The 19,614-nt window shown below is 49.9% G+C and overlaps 7 protein-coding genes across 7 annotated transcripts; 4 read left to right on the top strand and 3 right to left on the bottom strand.

Annotated features, from left to right (window-relative positions):
- Positions 1-3,319: 3,319 nt before the first annotated feature.
- rasB (Ras small monomeric GTPase RasB) lies at positions 3,320-4,096 on the top strand (the record flags this gene model as incomplete). Its single annotated transcript, XM_056950932.1, has 2 exons — positions 3,320-3,397; positions 3,446-4,096. The coding sequence occupies 2 exons, from the start codon at positions 3,320-3,322 to the stop codon at positions 4,094-4,096; spliced, it is 729 nt and encodes a 242-aa protein (XP_056816847.1).
- A 598-nt stretch (positions 4,097-4,694) lies between these two features.
- Positions 4,695-6,945, top strand: N7506_001637 (putative acyl-CoA synthetase; the record flags this gene model as incomplete). Its single annotated transcript, XM_056950933.1, has 4 exons — positions 4,695-5,094; positions 5,136-5,531; positions 5,581-6,453; positions 6,530-6,945. 4 exons carry the CDS (start codon positions 4,695-4,697, stop codon positions 6,943-6,945), a joined length of 2,085 nt encoding a protein of 694 aa, XP_056816848.1.
- A 1,048-nt stretch (positions 6,946-7,993) lies between these two features.
- Positions 7,994-9,358, top strand: N7506_001638 (uncharacterized protein; the record flags this gene model as incomplete). Its single annotated transcript, XM_056950934.1, has 1 exon — positions 7,994-9,358. The coding sequence occupies one exon, from the start codon at positions 7,994-7,996 to the stop codon at positions 9,356-9,358; it is 1,365 nt and encodes a 454-aa protein (XP_056816849.1).
- Positions 9,359-9,642: 284 nt separating this feature from the next.
- Positions 9,643-10,885, bottom strand: N7506_001639 (uncharacterized protein; the record flags this gene model as incomplete). Its single annotated transcript, XM_056950935.1, has 4 exons — positions 9,643-9,785; positions 9,841-9,954; positions 10,050-10,236; positions 10,346-10,885. 4 exons carry the CDS (start codon positions 10,883-10,885, stop codon positions 9,643-9,645), a joined length of 984 nt encoding a protein of 327 aa, XP_056816850.1.
- A 1,287-nt stretch (positions 10,886-12,172) lies between these two features.
- N7506_001640 (aminotransferase-like domain-containing protein) lies at positions 12,173-13,696 on the top strand (the record flags this gene model as incomplete). Its single annotated transcript, XM_056950936.1, has 1 exon — positions 12,173-13,696. One exon carries the CDS (start codon positions 12,173-12,175, stop codon positions 13,694-13,696), a length of 1,524 nt encoding a protein of 507 aa, XP_056816851.1.
- An 83-nt stretch (positions 13,697-13,779) lies between these two features.
- N7506_001641 (uncharacterized protein) lies at positions 13,780-15,904 on the bottom strand (the record flags this gene model as incomplete). The annotated part of the gene is given in 5 exon segments (XM_056950937.1): positions 13,780-14,094; positions 14,156-14,447; positions 14,498-14,927; positions 14,938-15,659; positions 15,726-15,904. The coding sequence occupies 5 exon segments, from the start codon at positions 15,902-15,904 to the stop codon at positions 13,780-13,782; spliced, it is 1,938 nt and encodes a 645-aa protein (XP_056816852.1).
- An 888-nt stretch (positions 15,905-16,792) lies between these two features.
- On the bottom strand, positions 16,793-17,919 carry N7506_001642 (uncharacterized protein; the record flags this gene model as incomplete). The annotated part of the gene is made up of 3 exons (XM_056950938.1): positions 16,793-17,516; positions 17,571-17,704; positions 17,767-17,919. The coding sequence occupies 3 exons, from the start codon at positions 17,917-17,919 to the stop codon at positions 16,793-16,795; spliced, it is 1,011 nt and encodes a 336-aa protein (XP_056816853.1).
- Positions 17,920-19,614: the final 1,695 nt, after the last annotated feature.

A 19,614-nucleotide genomic window follows, 5' to 3' on the forward strand; every position in this document is an offset into this window, starting at 1 on the left:
CGTGTGGAGTACTCCGTACAGGACGGAGTAGTCTCGACATCAAACTAGAGACTACGGGGTGCATTGTTCACCACTAGTCCTTTCAGACCCACTTGGGATGCCTATCAATTAAAGGAGACACGCACTCTCTTTATGGCGTGCGAAACAAGCCTAGTCGCTCTCAACGACAATATCAACACGGCAACACTAACGAACGTTAGCTTTTCATGACAGCTGCCTGTTACGCACTAGTCTTGAGAGAGGTCTTGGATTCGAGCAATGTGATATCCCATGCAAGGATTGCTTTGAGGGCCGAGTAAGAGAGATAACACTAAGCTGGCTCAGGTGGTCAACTGTCAGATAGATCTCCAGGGTTGTTTCACACGACACGTCAAGTCCACTTCGGCCCAGGCGATCTTTTGCCATCCCGTGCCAATACCCACTAGATCGTATATAGTTTGAATAGTCTAAATGGTAGATGCATACGGAGTAGCTAGCAAGGCCGGGTCGGGGTACGAAATAGAGTAAACAGTGAACAAAGCTACTCCGTACGTGTCCAGTGATTGACGGTGTGACGATCACCCCTTCGGTCAAGATGCTACTTGTAGCAATGGGAGGGCAACTCCTTGGAGTGAGTCTCTCCCAGGCCGAGTTATGGAGTATATCCACCGAGGTCCTCGTTCCCCTATCTCTGAGCTTGGACATGTTCACATGACCCCATCGGTGATCCCTTCAATAGCGCAACGGGAGGATCCCATAATTGATCCGCCACGTGCATCACAGTATCAATGCGCTGAAAATCGGGCATCGCTCGGCGAAGCCCTCAGATTGACGACTCCTTTTCTCTACTACTCCGTACACCGTACACCGTACACCGCACCTACACCCGCACATGTGATCTGAATACGAATGCGAACTCCTGCCCATCTTGACCATAGTACTCCGTACTCCGTGCTCCGTACAATGTACTCCATACACGATATCGGGCTCCAACAGCACGAATCAAACAATCTCGCCAAGAGAAGCAGTAAGTTTCCCAGATCCAATCTCCTGGGTCGCGTCCCTGCCGATCTGAGGCATGTCGCATGCATACACATCACGCACAGCACTTCATGCATCAGAACCGATCACATGAGAACCATTCAGACCAGGATACTCCATACTCCGTCCGTACTCTGTATGGCGAGTGGTGAGTGGTGAACGTCATCAGGACCGGACGAGACCAAAGCGGACCGTTGGAACTCCATCCAACGGCCGGGAAGGGCCGTTCGACGAACCCCTGTCATTGCAATTAAAACCACGGACTCGATTGGCGCGGTGCGCAGAGCTCCCCCTGGCGAGGCCGTTGGTCCGGGCCCTTCCGGCTGGACAGGGGGTTGAAACTTGAACGGGTACCCGACTACGGGATCCGGTGGGATTTTGGATTTTGGATTTGAATGTGGATTTGGATGTGGATGGATATGCTGAGATCGAGTAAGTGGCTACGCCGGGCTCCGCGGCTTCCGACCGGGTGGAAACATCCGGGAAGTGCAATGACAAGTAGGGAATACTCCGTACGGAGAGAGTAGGGAGTACAGAAGGGAAACGGGAAAAGCGAGGAAACGAAAAAGTGGACATTCTCTCACCCCTGGCCCGCGGCCACAGAACTGGGACGGGAAAATGGAGACTTGGGAAGTTTGTTGCCCAACTCGCTTTCCTTTTTTGGGTGGAAATTCAAAGAGATCGAGGTGAAAAAAGAAGAATTATACTAATTTACAGCCAACCAGGTAAGAGACTAAAAGAAACCAGATCGAGAGAGGAAAAGGGAAAAATAAAAGAGAAAAAAAGAGAAAAACCACAGTTATCCACCTTCCTGTCCTTGTTGTCCACCTTACCTTCCTGGCAGTCTCCGGGACGATCTATCGACGGGACCTTTTACGCGCCGTTCCGCGGGTGGACAGCATCGGTGGACCGGTCTGACATTGGAGTCAATCTACGAACCTCTCGTTGACCCTCAATTGACCCTCCATTGGCCCTCATCAAGGTCCGCTCACCAATGAAGCCGGACAAAAAACGTGGAAAACCAGTTCCCAGGCCTCACTAACCCGGTCGAGTCTGGCGTTGAAATTCCTCACGTTCCAATGGATTCCAGACGTTCCAGAATCACAGGTGATTGGGCTCCATCGACGTGCATGGCTTTCTTTTGTAGCGTATCCCAGGGCCATGGTGTGGTGCTCCTTTAAGCTAGGCAGACTCGGAGATTGTATGTGGGGGGATGACAATTGCCTTTTCGGAGCTTGAGATGGTTCGTACTGAAGTACCAGTTCCGGAGTCCGAGGTTTCCGGACCTCCCAGTGTACGGTGGAAGTACTCCGTCTGGAGGAAGAAGTTCGTCCAAGTACGGAGTAGAAGTACAAGTAGTCTGTGAGGACTCGAAGCTGAAACATCTCAAAACGTGCCTCGAGTCTCGCTTAATGCAGACAGCCTAGAGCTCTCCCCACAAGCTTCTTTTCCAAGAGAAATGAGACGGGGATTATCCACTGTGCCCTGTGCGTTTTCTCCTTTTTGTTGTGGAGCTTGTGGTTTGGACTCGAGGATTCTACCAGAGTATACCTTGTGCTCCGTACAGAGTCGAGTGTACGGAGTACGGAGGACTCCGTTGAAGTACATGTTCAAGGGGCAAAGAGAGAGAGAGAGAGAGAGAGCAGAGAGGTAGGTCATATCTACCTCTCACCATGACATCAAAAGAGATATAGCGAGTTTAGCAGTTTTAGCAGTTTTAGCAGGTTTAGCTTTTAGCATCTCTACCCGAAACCCGTCTCAGCAGAAATAATCGAATTGCAATTTAATATACTCAAAATGATGACAGCAGGGATACAGGGATGGGAATTCTTTGTGTAGATTCTATATTTTTTGATCAATTCACTATTTTGTTTTTTTTTTTTTTTTACTCTGGAGTACCTCTGATCCCTCTTGATCCCTCTTCTTTAGACTCTTAGAATCCTTTCCAACCCCTCTCTCCACTTCGTTCCAGCCACTGGACCTTCCGCACATTCCCCCCTCTCTCTCGCTCTCTCTCTCTCTCTCTCTTCTCTTTTCTTTCCTCGAATCCTCAGGACATTTCTCTACGTGATCTGTTTTTGACGTGACAATTGGGAGTCGCCCGTGAATCGCGTGGAAGCTCCCGCTTTTTTTTTTTTTTTTTTTGCCTCCCCCGCCTGGAACGTGGGCCACTTCACCCTTTCCCCTCCTTGCGCTTCAAATCTTCCCCTCTTTTCTCCCCCCTGAATTAGCTATAGGTATGTCGCAAGAGCCGCTTCGAATCGTGCATCCCTGACCTTCCTCAGATCTCTCCAACAAAATGTCTGGGAAAATGACGTTGTACAAGCTGGTGGTGTTGGGCGACGGAGGTGTGGGAAAGACCGCCCTGACCATCCAGGTAGGCCGCGAAACCCCCAACCACAATTCCCCTCTAACGCGAATCTAGCTGTGCTTGAACCACTTCGTCGAAACATACGATCCGACCATCGAAGACTCATATCGCAAACAAGTGGTGATCGATCAACAATCCTGTATGCTCGAGGTGCTGGACACAGCGGGCCAGGAAGAATACACCGCACTACGAGACCAGTGGATTCGGGACGGCGAAGGCTTTGTCTTGGTCTACAGCATCACCTCACGCGCCTCCTTCTCCCGCATCACCAAATTCTATAACCAGATCAAGATGGTCAAGGAATCCTCGAGCTCCGGCTCCCCCTCCGGGCCCAGCTACCTGAACTCCCCCATGAGCACCTCCAGTCCCGCCATGCCCGTCCCCGTCATGCTCGTCGGCAACAAGAGCGACAAGGCCGTGGAGCGCGCCGTCTCAGCACAAGAAGGCCAAGCGCTGGCCAAGGAGCTGGGCTGCGATTTCGTCGAGGCCTCCGCCAAGAACTGCATCAATGTCGAGAAGGCTTTCTACGACGTCGTGCGCATGCTGCGCGCACAGCGACAACAAGCCGCCGGTGGACGTGGTGCCGATCGCCGCCCGACGGGTTTCGGCTCCGGTCATCGCGATCGTGATGCAGGCCCCGAATACCCCAAGTCTTTCCGACCCGACAAGCGGCATCGCAGTCGACTTCAATGCACTCTTTTGTGATCGGCCGGATCCGTCCGGGAGTTCCCTTTCAATAATGGCTGTTTCCTTCTCCTTTTCCTCCTCTCCCTTCTTACACCTCTTCACGCGAAATCCTTCTCTTCCTTCATCCTCATCTCTCTTCCCCCCTCTTTTTATTTTGGTCCTGGGTGCATCTGGAGGGTGGTTCTGTCTTTTGGTTTAACTCGTTTGGCGTCGTTGGCTCCCGTGCTACATCATTTACGAGCGTGAAGAGCCCAAGTTTTTGGATACCCCATTGCGAGGACGGCATTGGACCCCAAAAGCCACAAAAAAAATATTCCGAAGCCAGACGATCGCGGTCGCGCATTAGCAGGCATTTCGATATGATACCCTACGACTGAGCTTTTTTCTTTTTCTTTTCTTGATTTCCAGCCAACTTTTGCGATATAGAACAATACAGGAATTCCCCTTAATGACCAATTGCGTAAAGTGCGGGGAAAGCACGGACGTTCGGTTGCATCCGACCTCGTCCACGTCGATCAGAGCTCTTGACATTCTTCTTTTTACCTCGGGTATTGTGTTCGTACTTTTGAAAGATGTCTCTCTTCTGTCTCACTGAGCCATTCTTTCAATTCCAACCATGTCCCAACAAATAGCCCACTCGCACTCCCTCTCCGACCCAGAAGCCTTCTGGTCCCATCACGCGAGCAGACTCCACTGGCACACTAAGCCCTCGCGAGCTCTGACTCAAAAGCCCAAGACCCTCCCAAGTGGCACCACCCACCAATCCTGGTCCTGGTTCGCCGACGGCGAGATCTCCACCACATACAATTGCATCGATCGCCACGTTCATTCGGGCCATGGCGAGAATGTCGCCATCATCTGGGAGTCCCCCGTCACCCACACAACCCAGAAATACACCTACGCCGAGCTGCTCGATGAAGTCGAAGTCCTCGCCGGTGTCCTGAGAGAAGAGGGGGTCCAACGCGGCGATGTTGTTATCATCTACAGTAAAGATCCCCACCTACCCCTCACACCTAGTAAGCGATCCCAAAAACGAGACCAATCTAACCGGACCTAGTGCCCATGATCCCCGCTGCCCTGATCGCCTGTCTAGCAATCGCTCGTCTAGGCGCAATCCACGCCGCCGTCTTTGGCGGCTTCGCTCCAGCCGCCCTGGCTCAGCGTATCGATGCCGCCCGTCCCCGCGCGATAATGACCGCCTCGTGCGGAGTCGAAGGCTCAAAGGGTCCGATCCCATATCGGCCCCTCGTCGAAGCAGCCATCAACGGTGCCTCCTTCAAGCCATCCAAAGTCCTTATCTGGCAGCGCGACCAGCTACGCTGGAACAACCCGGATAAGCGCAGCGGCCAGCGAAACTGGCAGAGGCTCATGAAGAGCGCGCGTATGCGCGGTCTTCGAGCTGACGCCGTGCCGGTCAAAAGCACCGACCCGTTATATATTATCTACACAAGTGGTGAGTCCGGTCTCCACCCGACCCGAAACCCCCAATTAATAGAAAGCAGGCACAACAGGTCTACCGAAAGGTGTCCTCCGCGAAGCGGGCGGTCACGCCGTCGCCCTGGAACTATCCATCAAATCCCTCTTCGGGATCCGAGGACCCGGCGATACAATGTTCTGCGCTTCGGATATCGGCTGGGTAGTGGGTCATTCGTACATTCTGTACGCGCCTCTATTAGTCGGCGCAACTACAGTTCTCTTCGAAGGCAAGCCCATCGGCACACCGGACGCAGGCACGTTCTGGCGAATTGTCGAAAAACATAATGTCAATGCCCTTTTCACGGCTCCGACTGCTATGCGCGCAATCAGGAAAGAGGATCCTGATGACGCGGTTATTGGACAGGTTGGAAAGCGAAATGGTTTGAAATCGCTGCGTGCGCTTTTCCTTGCTGGTGAACGCAGTGAGCCTAGTATTGTTCGCGCTTACCAGAGCTTACTGACTAAATATGCGGCGCCGGGTGCGCTGGTCATTGATAATTGGTGGTCTTCTGAGTCTGGGTCTCCGATCTCTGGTATCGCGCTGGATAGCGGTGCTGCGCTGGCCGGATCTGAGTATGGGTTTGTGGCTGCTTTGGTGCCGAAGGCTGGGTCGGCGGGGTTGCCGATGCCGGGGTTTGATGTTCGTGTTGTTGATGATGAAGGTGAGGAAGTGGCGCGTGGTACGATGGGGAATATTGTGATGGCGCCGCCTTTGGCTCCATCGGCATTTACTACGCTATTTCTGGATGAAGAGCGGTTTTATCGTGGGTATTTGCTACGGTTTGCTGGTCGGTGGGTTGATACTGGTGATGCGGGGATGATTGATGAGGATGGATACGTCCATATCATGTCGCGGAGCGATGACATCATCAATGTTGCCGCGCATCGATTTAGTACCGGTAAGCTATTTTTCTTCTTCTTGCTTCCCGTTCTCGTAATTGATAATATGGCTTTGAAACTGATGTTTGATTCCAGGCTCAATCGAGCAGGCTATCCTCTCACATCCGTCAATTGGCGAGGCTAGCGTCGTTGGAATCCCCGATCCGCTGAAAGGTCATTTGCCTTTCGCTTTTGTGCATCTCAAGTCCAGTGAAGGACTATTATCAGCGGCGCCAAGCAAGGAACTGTTCAACGAGGTGAATTCCCTTGTCCGTGAACAGATTGGTGCGATAGCATCCCTTGGTGGGATCATTCAGGGCCGTGGAATGATTCCCAAGACTAGGAGTGGGAAGACGCTCAGACGTGTGTTGAGGGAGCTGCTTGAGCATGCTGTAGAAGGCGAGTTCCAGAAACCTGTTAGTGTGCCGCCTACCGTTGAGGATGCGGAGGTTGTGGAGGTTGCGAGGGGGAGGGTTAGGGAGTACTTTTTGGCGAGGAAGTCGAAGCTTTAGACGAGCTTGGAAGTTCGAATGTCAGTGGGATTTGACAAGGCTCATTCATTTGACTGCTTGATTTTGTCTCATTTGGCTTGGGTGTATGGGTAAGGCAGGGTATATTGATAGCTTCGACTCTTAGCTGAGACCTCCTTTCGGAAATATTTGTGCCTATTCACTTCTCATGTCCAGCACATATTGTCCCGGGCCTAGACTGCAGTTTTGCTTTGACGGGCCATAAACCACGCCCCGAAAGAGACCAATGTGCCTAGCTCATGAGGAGATGATTGCCAAAGACATTACCAAAAAAGCCAAGAACGTGGCTCGGGTGGTTCGTGCGAATGCCTCCTGTCCCAGCCCTAGGGCTACATCGGCCTGGCGACGATATTGTAAGTTTGCCCCTTCCCTCTGTCTCGTAGAATTCTAGGAGATATAATCTGTATCGCGATCGGGATGAATGTGTAATAAACCAGTTGGAGATCCGTAGGTGGAGGTCATGTGCCCTTTCCTCTTTGGGCTACATCTCTTCAGTCCATAGCTCCTCAGCTCTCTCTCTCTCCCTCTCTCTCTTCTTCCTTCCCTTCCTTCTTCACGCACTTCCATAGACCTCAATACTACCTACCGTGTTGATCCCTTGTCCTCTGCCGACTGGCAGGTTATGAAGCTCTTTGCCTCGGTGTTATCGTACTAGTCGACGGTGACACCATCTCTCATTTCCGACTACTTGCGTCGTGGTCCTCACCGGCTCCTCCCGCAGAGCCTCATCTCAGATCGCTCTCGAGCTCATTATTTCATCAAGATTATCGCTGAATCTGACGGTTTGGCATTATCATCATTATCTCACTTACTCTTTCGTCTCACTCATTTCTTCACCGCAACTACTTCTGCCTGATCCCAAGGATCTCGAACACCTCACCTTACCTCACCTGACCTCACCATACCTGATCTACCGATCTTGCCGAATCCGGCAAGTTGGCAATCCACCACGTCAACTACCATAAATCGACCCTTGCGACGGTCGATACCCTTTTTCATCTTACCACATCTTACCAGATCCACAGAAGAGATGGATCCCGCCGCATACGGCGAACTCTTGAACGGGGCTAACCTTCGTGCCTCCCACTTCCACGTCTACGAGGCCATTCCTAAGCTTCGCGGCGAAGTAAATTGGTCGACGTGGAAAAGAGACTTTTGCGAAGCTCTCGAGGCCCAAGGCTCAGCAAATCTTGGGATCTTGCGCGGTGAGAGCACCGCCCCAACCGAGCCAATCGCGCAGGCTGTCACTCAAAGGGAAGCCGAAATCCTCTGCTACCAAGACGTTATGTCAACGGAAGAATTTGAGGCCTTCCGTACAGTAGACTACGACAAGTCTGCCACTTCCGGGGATCAAATGACCCGAGCACCCACTATCAACGCCAAATTGGCTTCCATTGAGGAAGCCAATGCTAAGGAGCGCGAGGTGTACGGCAAAAACCTTACCTCTTTCACTATCGCAGCAAACCAAGTTTGGCATTACATGAAAGCATGCGTTGGAGACAACGCCCTCGAAGCCATTGCGTCCATTCGGGACCCACACGAAGCCTTCGAAAGACTCCGTGTCTTGTACGGACCACCATCGCCCCAAATCAATATTCATCGTTGGAAGGCATTAGCCGAGATCCGCTACACTGGCAAAAATGCTGCTGAGTACATACGTCGCTTCCAACAGATCCGAGTTGAGTGGGAAGAGTGCATCGGTCACCGAGTCGATTTCGAAACCGAATACAGTGCTTTCATAGCATCAATTCTCGACAATCCCCGGTGTACTACTTTCGTCCAAAACTTCCAGCCAACCACCGCACAAGCGATGTACCATGATTTCCTTACTTCGGAAACCAACCAACAGCCCTTCCAAAGCTTCCGGCCTACCGAAAAGGGTGAATTTATCGATTCGCCAGAGCATACCATTCCCACGGTCTCCAGAAACAAGGGCAAAGAGGGCCAATCTGCCAAGGAATCCCCAAACTTCCAGCCTGCTGATAAGCCTGGAACTCGATGGTGCCCATATCACCAGCGATGGGTCAAACACGCCGAAGAAGACTGCCGCGGGAAACCAACCCAGTTGATCCCCGAGAATCGACGCATTGTCGCAGCTCCATACAGCCACAACACTGATTCAGTGCAAATCATGAATCAACTTAGTGATCTGTTGCCGTCAGCTCTCTATTCCCCAGATGTCGACCATCCCAGACTTCCAGTACGCACCCACGTTGGCACATCAACTTCCAATGGTGCTCAATACACCAATTATGCAGCTCCACACGTCGCATCCGTCCCCGACAACCCTCAATTGCGCCCAACCATTCCTCCTCGCTCCCTCCGGGTGATCATCGACCCTTGCCGCGACGAAGCTACAATTACCAATTTATTTGGCCACCGTGACCATCATTGAGGGTAGTCAGGGTAACGGCTTGAGGGCACCGGTGCCACCTTGCCTGAGCCAGATCTGCCAGAACCTACACCTACCCTACTTTCTGAAGAGGAGGTAGATGGGATTTACCCTAATAATCTTCACTCGACATTTCTTACTCTCTTGCACCATACCCCCACCCGCCGACACTTGCTCGCGCACCTACTCGCTCGAAACATCCAACCTCTAATCTTAATCTGCCCAAATAGTCAATTTTGCTCATTCTAATCAAATCCAATCCCAACATACGAACTCGGTTTGCTGATCTAGTAAGGGAATTCCTGTCCAACTAATTTCTCACTCAGTTGCCATAGTCTTTCCGCCTCAAGACTGCTAGTAGCCCATGGTAAAACCGTGTCCTCGAGTGGATCAGCAACGTGGCAGTCGATCAGGTAGCCCCCATTATTGGCTGCCAATAGTCAGCATGTTGTAAAGCTTTCCTCTCTCTGGACGGGAAACTGTACCCTTGAGACCTGGGTCAAATGCGGCATAAATGTGGGTTGCGGCTCCTCTTTCAAGTGGCTTTGCTTCGAACTCTTTCCAGCCTTCGCGATTACCCAGAGATCTGTCCGCGTTTTCTAGCAAAAGTTGGTTAGTTTCGAAGGCCTGATATCGATGGGTGGGTCTGGGGTATTTGTGCGAGGGGGTAGAAAAAGATTGAAGATTTTCTTACTCAGTCCATCAAGATCCACGCTCCAGTCCAGGTGATTGCCCAAATTAGTCCAGATGACTCCTGGGTGAAGGCTGAAAGCCTGGAGATTATGTTTTATCCCAAGCTTTTGGGCTAGAGAAATTGCAAACAGCATATTCGCAGTCTTGCTCTGACCATAGCCGAACCAGCGATCGTACGTTTTTCCATCCTGTAAATACGGGTTATTGTTAATGTTGTTTCACAAAGTTTTGTCTCCCTGGTGAGCGGAGCGCATCTAGCTACCTGTCATTAGATGATGGAAGAGAAAGGATACTCACATCGAAGTTATAGTCATAGAACCGGATTGGATGCATCCGATGACCATCGCTACTGACCACCGCAATTCTCGGCTCCTTGGCAGCCAAAATCTTCTTAATGATCAGATTGGTGAATAGGAATGGGCCGAGATGGTTCGTGGCTAGATGGGACTCAACGCCCTCTGGTGAGAGCGAGTAGTCCACTGCCATGATACCGGCATTGTTGACTAGGACGTCAATGACGGGAATGTCATCCCAGGAATTTACTTGCGCTGCGGCTTCTCGGACGCTTTTCAATGAGCCCAAGTCAACTTGAAGGGTACGGACTTGGATATCCGGCTGGGCTTCGGTAATTTCTGCGGCCGTGTTCCTCAGCTTTTCGGTATTGCGGGCGGCTAGAATTATCCATGCTGGTTTGGCTTTGGCGATGGATTGAACAAAGAAACCACCCAGGGAGCCCGATGAGACGCCTGTGGTCAAAATGACCTTGTCTTTGATTATGGCGGTGTAATCAGTGACAAGCTCATCGGTAGTAGTGTGCGTATTGTAGGGGGCCGGCATTGTGAATGACGAATGATGGTGGTGGATAACTTTGGCACAGTAGACTGTAAAGAACGATGAAATCGCTCTTTGAGTTGTCCAAGGGAGAGTAGATGAGAAAAGAGAGAAGAGGGGTTTCACCAGAGTGTCATTGATTTATAATCTATCCGTAAAGTTCACAGTTTACTAGGATCTCGAAGGCATCTACGGAGTTAACGGAGAAAAGCCCTGGAGATTGCATGTGCAGCTAGAGCTAAGCTTGGCTCCTGGATCAAAGGTACTGATGTGTATTGAATTATAAGCTGATTTACGCTCTTGATACCGCAAAATAAATAGCCCGCCGTTCTGCCCCAGCCTGAAGCTGACACCCGAATGTAACGGAGGTAATAGAGGTAATGGAGAGTGAAGACGTGCCCAGCAGATGACCTCATAGTAAGCAACCTCTCATCCAATGCAGACAGCCCTCGGGTTGGTTCCTCACCGCCTGTGGTAGATTTTCAATGGCATCTCAGGCTACCCCTGTCATACACGTACGCACGCAGGAGGAAGGTATTTCCTTCGGGTCGACAACTCGGCGTGGCAGCCTCGTCCCGTTGATCTTGGTGATTGTACTCCGTATAATCTAAGAATTGTTAAGAGAGTCAACCTTGGAATATGCTGGGTTAGAGCATGCTAAATAATCATCCACGATCATGGGCCAGGTAGGGTGATGCCCTATCATTATTCCTTGCAGCCCTAGCTATGCGGGAGCTTGGGGCCAATTAGGGTTCGATTGTTCGGGCCGGATTACGCCTACCGAGAAATTGCTAGTTTGCAAGGGAGTAACGTCAAGAACTAAAATAATCAGGCCAAAATGGCAGAATGATCGCATGAAATTAGACATTGACTATTGGCTTGGAGATAAAGGAGTGTTGCTCTACCGTTTCGAAGAAAAAGGCCTCCCCACTCCACACCGAGTTCGCCGTAAAACTCGCCGAAGGGTCAGATGGTCTGAGATGATCGCTTTACCTTGCGACGCTACAGCCTTATTCGTCCACTCACGATCAATAACTCAAAGATTTCTTCCAGGAAGTCAATCCTCAATAAAGAGCGGGAATGGATGCACACAAGGAGATGGTTTATTCTTCACTCCGAACACTCCGAGAATACCTCCCATTCGCGTATAAATACACAGATTGAACTCATTTCGAGTGGCCGAAGTTTTAAATCTCGTCTCTCTACCAGACTACATATCTGGTCTGCAACCTCACCTTGGCCAATTCTTAAATATCACCATCCGGTGTTACTCCACCCTGAAACTTCGAATCCATGGTGATGCCTCCTCTCACCGCGGCGAATGTCCAGCATCTGCGCGCAAAACCGGCTCCGTTGCCAAAAGGACTCGCGCCAAATACAAGCTCAAATGCTTTCAAATCGCCACACACACGCGCCCAGCCAAAATCGAAGAGTCTAGATCATCACTTCAGTATTGAATGCGCCGGCTTCAACGGATCTGACATGAAAAAGTCTGTGAGCCTTTCTAGCAGCAGGAATGTCATCTCTCTTGGACCTGGCAGACCCACGGCAGGCTACTTCCCTTGGGAACGACTTGCAATTGAGACAATTGAACCGACTGGACTTATACCCTCTGCTCAGAAGAGCGTTGTGGCGCCACTCATTCAGAGCATTTCTAAGAGTGACGACGAATACAACCTCTCGCTGGCCATGGATTATGGCAACGCTGTAGGATCACCACATTTGCTCCGATTCATCACTGAGCATGTGGAGATTGTCCATGATCCTCCATACGCCAACTGGGGCACTTGTCTCACTGCCGGCTCAACCTCGGCCATGGAAATTGTCTATCATATTTTCTGCAATAGAGGTGACAACATCCTTATGGAGGAGTATACATACCCGGGGACGCTCGAGGGCGCTAAAGCACTTGGTCTTAAGATCCATGGGGTGCACATTGATGCAAAGGGTGCAAACGCAGAGCACCTAAGCCATATCTTGAGCACATGGGAGATCCCCCGGGGACCAAAACCAACTGTCTTCTATACAATACCATCTGGACAGAACCCGACCGGTACAACTCAGTCGCTCGAGCGAAGACAAATGATATATGCAATTGTGGAAGAGCACGATCTGATCATCGTCGAGGACGACCCTTACTACTTTCTGCGAGCAGGAAGCCGCGCAGAGGAGCCGCGCAACTCAACTTCGATACCGAGATACTTGTCCCTTGATCCATCAGGCCGTGTTGTGCGATTGGATTCTGCTTCCAAAATTCTCGCGCCCGGTTTACGTGCTGGCTGGATAACTGCCAGTGATGTCGTAATTGAGAAATTTATTGCATACCAAGAGGTCAGCACCGTATCATGTGCGGGGCCATCTCAGCTGATGCTGTGCAAACTGCTGGATAAAAGCTGGGGTCATGACGGATTCTTCACTTGGCTAGACAATCTTTCTCTAGAGTACCAAAGACGCCGTGATGTTCTTGTGGATGCTTGTGAAAAGTATCTGCCCGGGGATGTATGTTCGTGGGTGGAACCAGCATATGGAATGTTTCTCTGGATAACACTCGATTGGAAGAAAATCCACGGGCTTCGGATCCAGACAGATCAAAACAATCCTCAAAAATCCATCGGCGATATCGAGGCTAGTATCTATTCCACAGCATTGAAAAACGGTGTGCAGGTAATGAAAGGCTCTTTGTTCAGATGCAACGAACCCCTTTCAAGTGCACTTCATTTCCGGATGACATATGCGGCTGCGGCTGAAGAAGATCTGGAAAAGGGTGTCAGAATATTCGCAAATGCTGTTAGAAATGAGTTTGTATTGAGTGGCTAGAGCTATGGTCAGGCTAGGTTTGGGTCAAACGCGCCAAGGGATGGATGATTAGCTAGATTCTGCCAAAATCCCGCTTCAAAGTCTCATAAATCTTGCCCGAGCATAGTGGTCCAGTCTTCTACTTCGCCTTGGCCTTCATACCTTTCTCCTAAATTGATATCAGGAGACCCACAATAGAAAGAATCGAGTAGCCTTTGGATGGTTTCCGTTGCTTTCGAAAGTAGCACATATATCGGATCCCCTGTGTTGACGATCGTTCCCCTCTGAATTTCAGCAACGTAAAGACTCATATCCTGCAAGACTCTGGTTCTGGACATCCCAGCTGGCATTGGGGTATTTCGTTGTCCAAGCATTGCGATTACCATCATGCCAGCAGCCGGCAATCCATAATGAGCGACCTGAAATAGCAATAAGTATTCATCAATTTCACTTTCAAGCTCGAGGGCTGGTAAAATCTACCTTCCAGACGAGACTCGTTCCGGAGTTGACAATCTGGTCTCGTGCTAGAATTAGTTCAACAACAAGAGAAAGCATCTCTCCCGCTATTTCGATGATTGTGTTGTCCGGCTCTGAGAGGGTGCTCGGCATAAGAAGGCGTAGCAAAAATAAGACATGAAGATGATTGAGCCGGGTACTGAATAGAAAGTCTTTCTGAAAAGGGGAGTGGTGGTCGGAATTTGGGGATGATCTCTCCAGTCTGAGCTGAGAAGGAAGAGCCTCCCACTGTTCCTCTGCTCGGAGTTTAATGGCTCTGTGCTGATAAGTGATGTGCTAACATTGTGGATTGGAGAAGAAGCATACCCAATTCGCTCTGAACGGCCTTCAATGATTTTATCCCGTGCTAATTCGAGGATCTCTTCTTTCAAGAAAGCGCATAAAGCCGACCATCTGGTTTCCGCCAGAAAGCTTGCATCTTGATCAGGGTCCCATGTGTCAAGGTTTTGCTGCGGAGCTGGAAAGCTGGATGGGATTTGGAAATTCGAAAATCGTTTACTCATACGAGGAGGCCGGCCCAAGAATGTCGAAACATTCTTGTCCGCCGAAAATATCCGGGCAAATGCTGTTTTTCGTAATTGAGCCAGGAAAAAGGGTACATCAGGTTTGGCGTCGATATCTTCATGATACCCAATAGCAAATATAGACGATATAACGTCTCCGATCTTTCGCCAGGAACTGTAACCTTTGAAATAGTGAGTGTCAGTGTCTAAGGGGAGCTGAAGAGAAAGACTGACTATGATCACCGTCAAGGAAAGAATGCATGATAAAGTTCTCGTATTGTAAGATGAGTTGAATATCGTTCAGGCAGTCCAGCGACAATGTAATGTCCAAGGCACAGTCGCTTAACTTTGTGGCAAATCTCTGCAAACTATACCTTTTTTCCCTCGTCATGTACAGTTTTGGAAAGAAGGCAATGTCAACAGTCGCGCGGCTGACGGCTAAAAAGAATATACCAAGAGCCTCCCATCGAAAGTTCGCATCCAGCATTTGAGCGGAGTATTCACGGAGGCTGGTATTTGCGTTGTGAATAAAAGGCTTGGTCGAGTTTTGCAAGAGCAGCCTGGCGCAGGCTAGGTGCCAGTCTATATCTTGCGAAACAGAGGCGAATAATTGTATCACATTTCGCGTGCACAGCTCAACAAAAGGCTCTGCGAGGGCCAGATTTGCTCCCTTGGCGAGCCAGAACAGAACGAGATCTTCCATGGCACTCAATTTGTATTCCTCTGTAATAAGCAAAAGATTCTTGGCACCTTCGGTCAAAGCATTTTCATCCACTATCTGGTAACATGATGGCAATGATAATCCGGCTTCTGAATCATCGCCTGTAATGGAGACAGGTGCGTGATCTGCCGATATATGATGAAAGATCGTGGTATGGCTAGAGGAGCCAAAATAACCTGGATTCGGATATGGATTCAGCCTGGGGCTAATCGCCAAGTCTGCTTGAGAATCTAAATAAGAAACGCTGACACCAGTAGGAAGTTAGCCTAGATCTATACCCACATGGGGCTCAGCTCACTGTGGGCCTTACCGTGAGCTCGCTCCAAGATGGTCGGGATCAGTAGTCCGTTTTCTCTTAAACGGAGAAACTCTGTATATGCAGATGCCAGCTCGATTGCTATTTTCGCAGCGTGTACATGCTGGCCGTTTATGGTCGCAGGCCAGCTTTGTTTTCCTGCATGCCTCACATGCTGCTAATCGAGATGACATGTTTTATGGGCGAAGCTGTTGAGTGGCTTGCAAAGCTGATCAGTCACAGTCACCGGGCGATAATGGGAAGGGGATAGATAATAGTCCCATCGCATTCGGACCGCAAAGTCCGAGTGTTCGGAGTGTTACTCCCTTTCGCGCACTGCACCCTTTTTTTTTATTTTTATTTTTTTAATATTTTTTCTCAATTGAAAAGCACCGCGACATCACCAGAGCCGTACGCAACACAGGTCATACCAAACACCCGATTATGAAACGGACCTATCCACACGGACATTCCCCTGAGGTGGCATATCCGTTGTGGGACGCGAGCATCCACAGGATATATATTTTAAAAAACATGGGAAAAAATACAAAAATTACACATTCTTGAGACCTCAGGGGCCATTTTACAGCCACGAATGAAGTTTGAGCAATTTAATCCAAGAACTTATCGTTTCCAAGGCCTCTGGTCTATACCACTGGTACAATAATTGACTTACAAGTGATGGTTGCTTAGCTATTACCTAGTCAATACACCATTGGGTCATGAAGCCAGAAAAAGCAAATCTTTCACGGAACAGCACGAGTGGCTCAGCAGCTCGAGGCTCCGATAAGGTAGGTCTGTCTCCACACAGACCCACTTTAAGGCCGGCTGGCCCAATGGCAAGGCGCTTGACTACGAATCAAGAGATTGCAGGTTCGATCCCTGCGTCGGTCAATCTTTTTGTGCTTTTTTTTTTCTTGTTTTGTGCAAAAGTTCGCTCAACCTTTGGTTAAAATCCATCCATGAGTTGTCTTAAGTTATGAAATATCACTGCAAGACTGTTTTGTGGCTCTTCGTGTTTGGTGTGGATATTCCATGGTGAACGAAAGTCTCCCGCCTGTTCTATACAGCTCTATCTCGTTTCAAGATGGTCTGCTGGACAATTGACCTCGATTGACAGTGATCACTGTCGTAAACATGTGAGCTTCATCGAAGCAAGCATCCCAATTGGTCTTTCCAGAAGCCCAGAATCGCTCAAGGACTTCCTTAGCTGCGATTGGGGAATATGTGCCAAAGAAAGCACTCAGATCGATCATCTTCTCACAAACAAATCCACGCAGAGCAGGACTCCCATCCACTGATCGGACACCAAGGACTACCAGGGGCCAGAAAATATACCCACGAGGCCTTGATCTCAATGCTTTCTCGAGCAGTTCGTGTAGAATCCGTCTTTCCATATCAGAATTCTTCCTCAACAACGAGTCTGATGGTAGATATAGCAGTATATGAAGAGAAGACATGCAGTATAACGCAACTGCACTTTGATAGATGTTTATCACCAATCTTCGTTCATCGGTAAGATATTCATTTGACGCCATCCATGCATCTGGTGAAAAATGATAGATGCGGCGCAGGATCTCGTACGCATCTGTCCGAAGTTCATCTTCATTCCCGCAATTGAGCTTCGGGATTTGGGACCGAACATGATTGATCTGGATTATTTCGGCGAAGAGTGGGGCGGGGCACATCTGAAACCCATATCCATTGCCTCCGTATTTCTTGACTATCTCATATAATTCGTCGATGTCCAAGCCCTCGACCAACATATCAGATGCCGGAGATGTGGTATCGGCCGTTACCACGATGCTATTCAGTCATTAGCATGAGGGAATGGGAATTAATAAATAGCCACCCACTCACTAGATGAATGAAAGAACTATTGGCAGTACCCCGGGGGATGTTGCGACTAGCCGGCGCACGCCACCGCGCAGAATGATCAGCCTTCGGACCCCTTCGATGTGATACCGCCAATGCTGCGAGATGCCTTGCTGAGCCTGGCAAAAAGTGGTTGCTTAGAGAATATTCCATAGAATGACTGGAAGTAGTCAATACTTACATCCGCTAGCATCAATGTAAGAATTCCGGCCAGAACGACATCGTCACTGCGTTTGTCTTGAATACTGATATCGTCATTTAAGGAACGGATCATGAGACCTCGGTAGCGAAAGAATGCTTTCCCTAGCATGGTTGAATCTGAGCCATGCCCCATTTGGTTTATTCTATGACTGAGAGTCATGCAGATGAAGCCGAGTTGAAGATGCGTGGGTCTGGTGAGGCCGAGCCGGAATGATTTTGGCGAAAGCTTGTATATATTGGTATTGGGACCGAGGCGTAATGATTCCGCCAACTGTGGGTACATGCAGGAGTTGTCTATAATGAAGTGAGCCTTTGTAGTATGCAAGTCCAGTGATCGCCTCGTACAATAATTCAAAGAATCGACCAGAGCGTCAACATCCGTTTTGAGATGACGACTAGGGACAGTCACATTGCGTGTCTCATCCGAAAACCGCAATACTTCATTCAAAGACTTCATACTTTCTTCGTTCTTGTTTTCGCAGTGGTCAGAGCCCATAGTTTTTGAGCTGACAATACCTCTCTTCCGGCGATCCGAAGAGCTTTTAGGCGGTTGAGACGAGACCTTTCCCGGGTCGAGCCACCTCAGCCGCAACGGTTGAGTCTCTCCATACCCAGGGCAGTCAATTCCCGAATCTGCGCACCGGTCACAGCCCGGTCTTCCAAAATCACAGACTAAGCGACGCCGGAGACATTCCCAACAATGCCTCTTTCGAATTTCCACCATCTCGGTAGCGCAATTTTTGAGGTAGAAGCGAAAGCTCTAGTGAGGTGTCAGAAAACAAGGTGAAGTTGCCGACAAGAAACGACCCAGCTGTTTTTGGGTGGACCCCGGAAGACACGGTGGGCTTGCCCGCGGCCCCCAGAAAACCCCACCGGTCGGAATCCAGTAAAGAGCATTGAGCCGGCTGAATCAGAGAAAGGAATCAGCGCAAGTGGGCAAACTCGTTATTTTCACGCCAGTCAGCTAAGCTTTCAAGTGAGTTATTTGACATGACAAGCCGACTGCATAAGTGGAGGCTTGATTGGGCTAAGCCTCTGGCCCGTACGGAGTACTCCGTACAAACACGGGCTATCGGGTTGTCCGGCGCGGGGGCCGGCAGATCAGCATTTGGTAGGCTCTCATAGGCCCCCGCGGAGTTTGTTTGCGCGAAGTTGCGCGGAGTCTCCAGAGCATGCGTTGTCCCAGGCTGATATGCCGTGGTTCCAGTCCGATTCGCAGTACCAACACACCAACGGGCGCTCAAGATCAAGCGGGAATTGAGTTCTGCGGGCCATGGAAATTCAATTTGAATTAAATAGTAACCATTGGTATGTTTTGACTTAATTTTCAGAAGTAATGAATTGTGAACTCATCGGTAACACACAAGCACGGCTGAATTCACATTTGGTTTCCATGGCCAAGGCAGAAATAGAATATGTGATATAGTTATTCACTTCACATGACACCTAGCTGACACGATCGCTTAATCTGGCCTGTGGTAGGTCCTCCGATCCAGCTCGAGGTTGATCTGGCCTCTCTCGGTACCGTCTCGGTGGGGGCGTGGAGGGATGGGTCGCACCGAGGCGGCTCCCCACCCCCGAAGTGGTTAAAGCTGGGGGCTGTCACCCAACATTGTCAGATCTAAATCAAATATTGGAAGGCTTTTCGGATGGTATAACACGGATAACCTATCGAGGGAGACAGATAGAAAACTCTATGGTAGCTAATTTGATATACGGAATAACCAGACGTAACCCACTTGTTGTCCGGAGACAAGAAGGCTTCACAAGAAAGTCGCGAGGCTTATTTTGCGCGTGTGGCGTCGTCCAAGCAAGCCAATCTTGCGGG

The sequence above is a fragment of the Penicillium brevicompactum genome (genome assembly GCF_028827555.1).
Source record: "Penicillium brevicompactum strain IBT 35665 chromosome Unknown utg000001l_segment0_segment0, whole genome shotgun sequence".
In the NCBI taxonomy this organism is placed as follows: Eukaryota; Fungi; Ascomycota; class Eurotiomycetes; order Eurotiales; family Aspergillaceae; genus Penicillium; species Penicillium brevicompactum.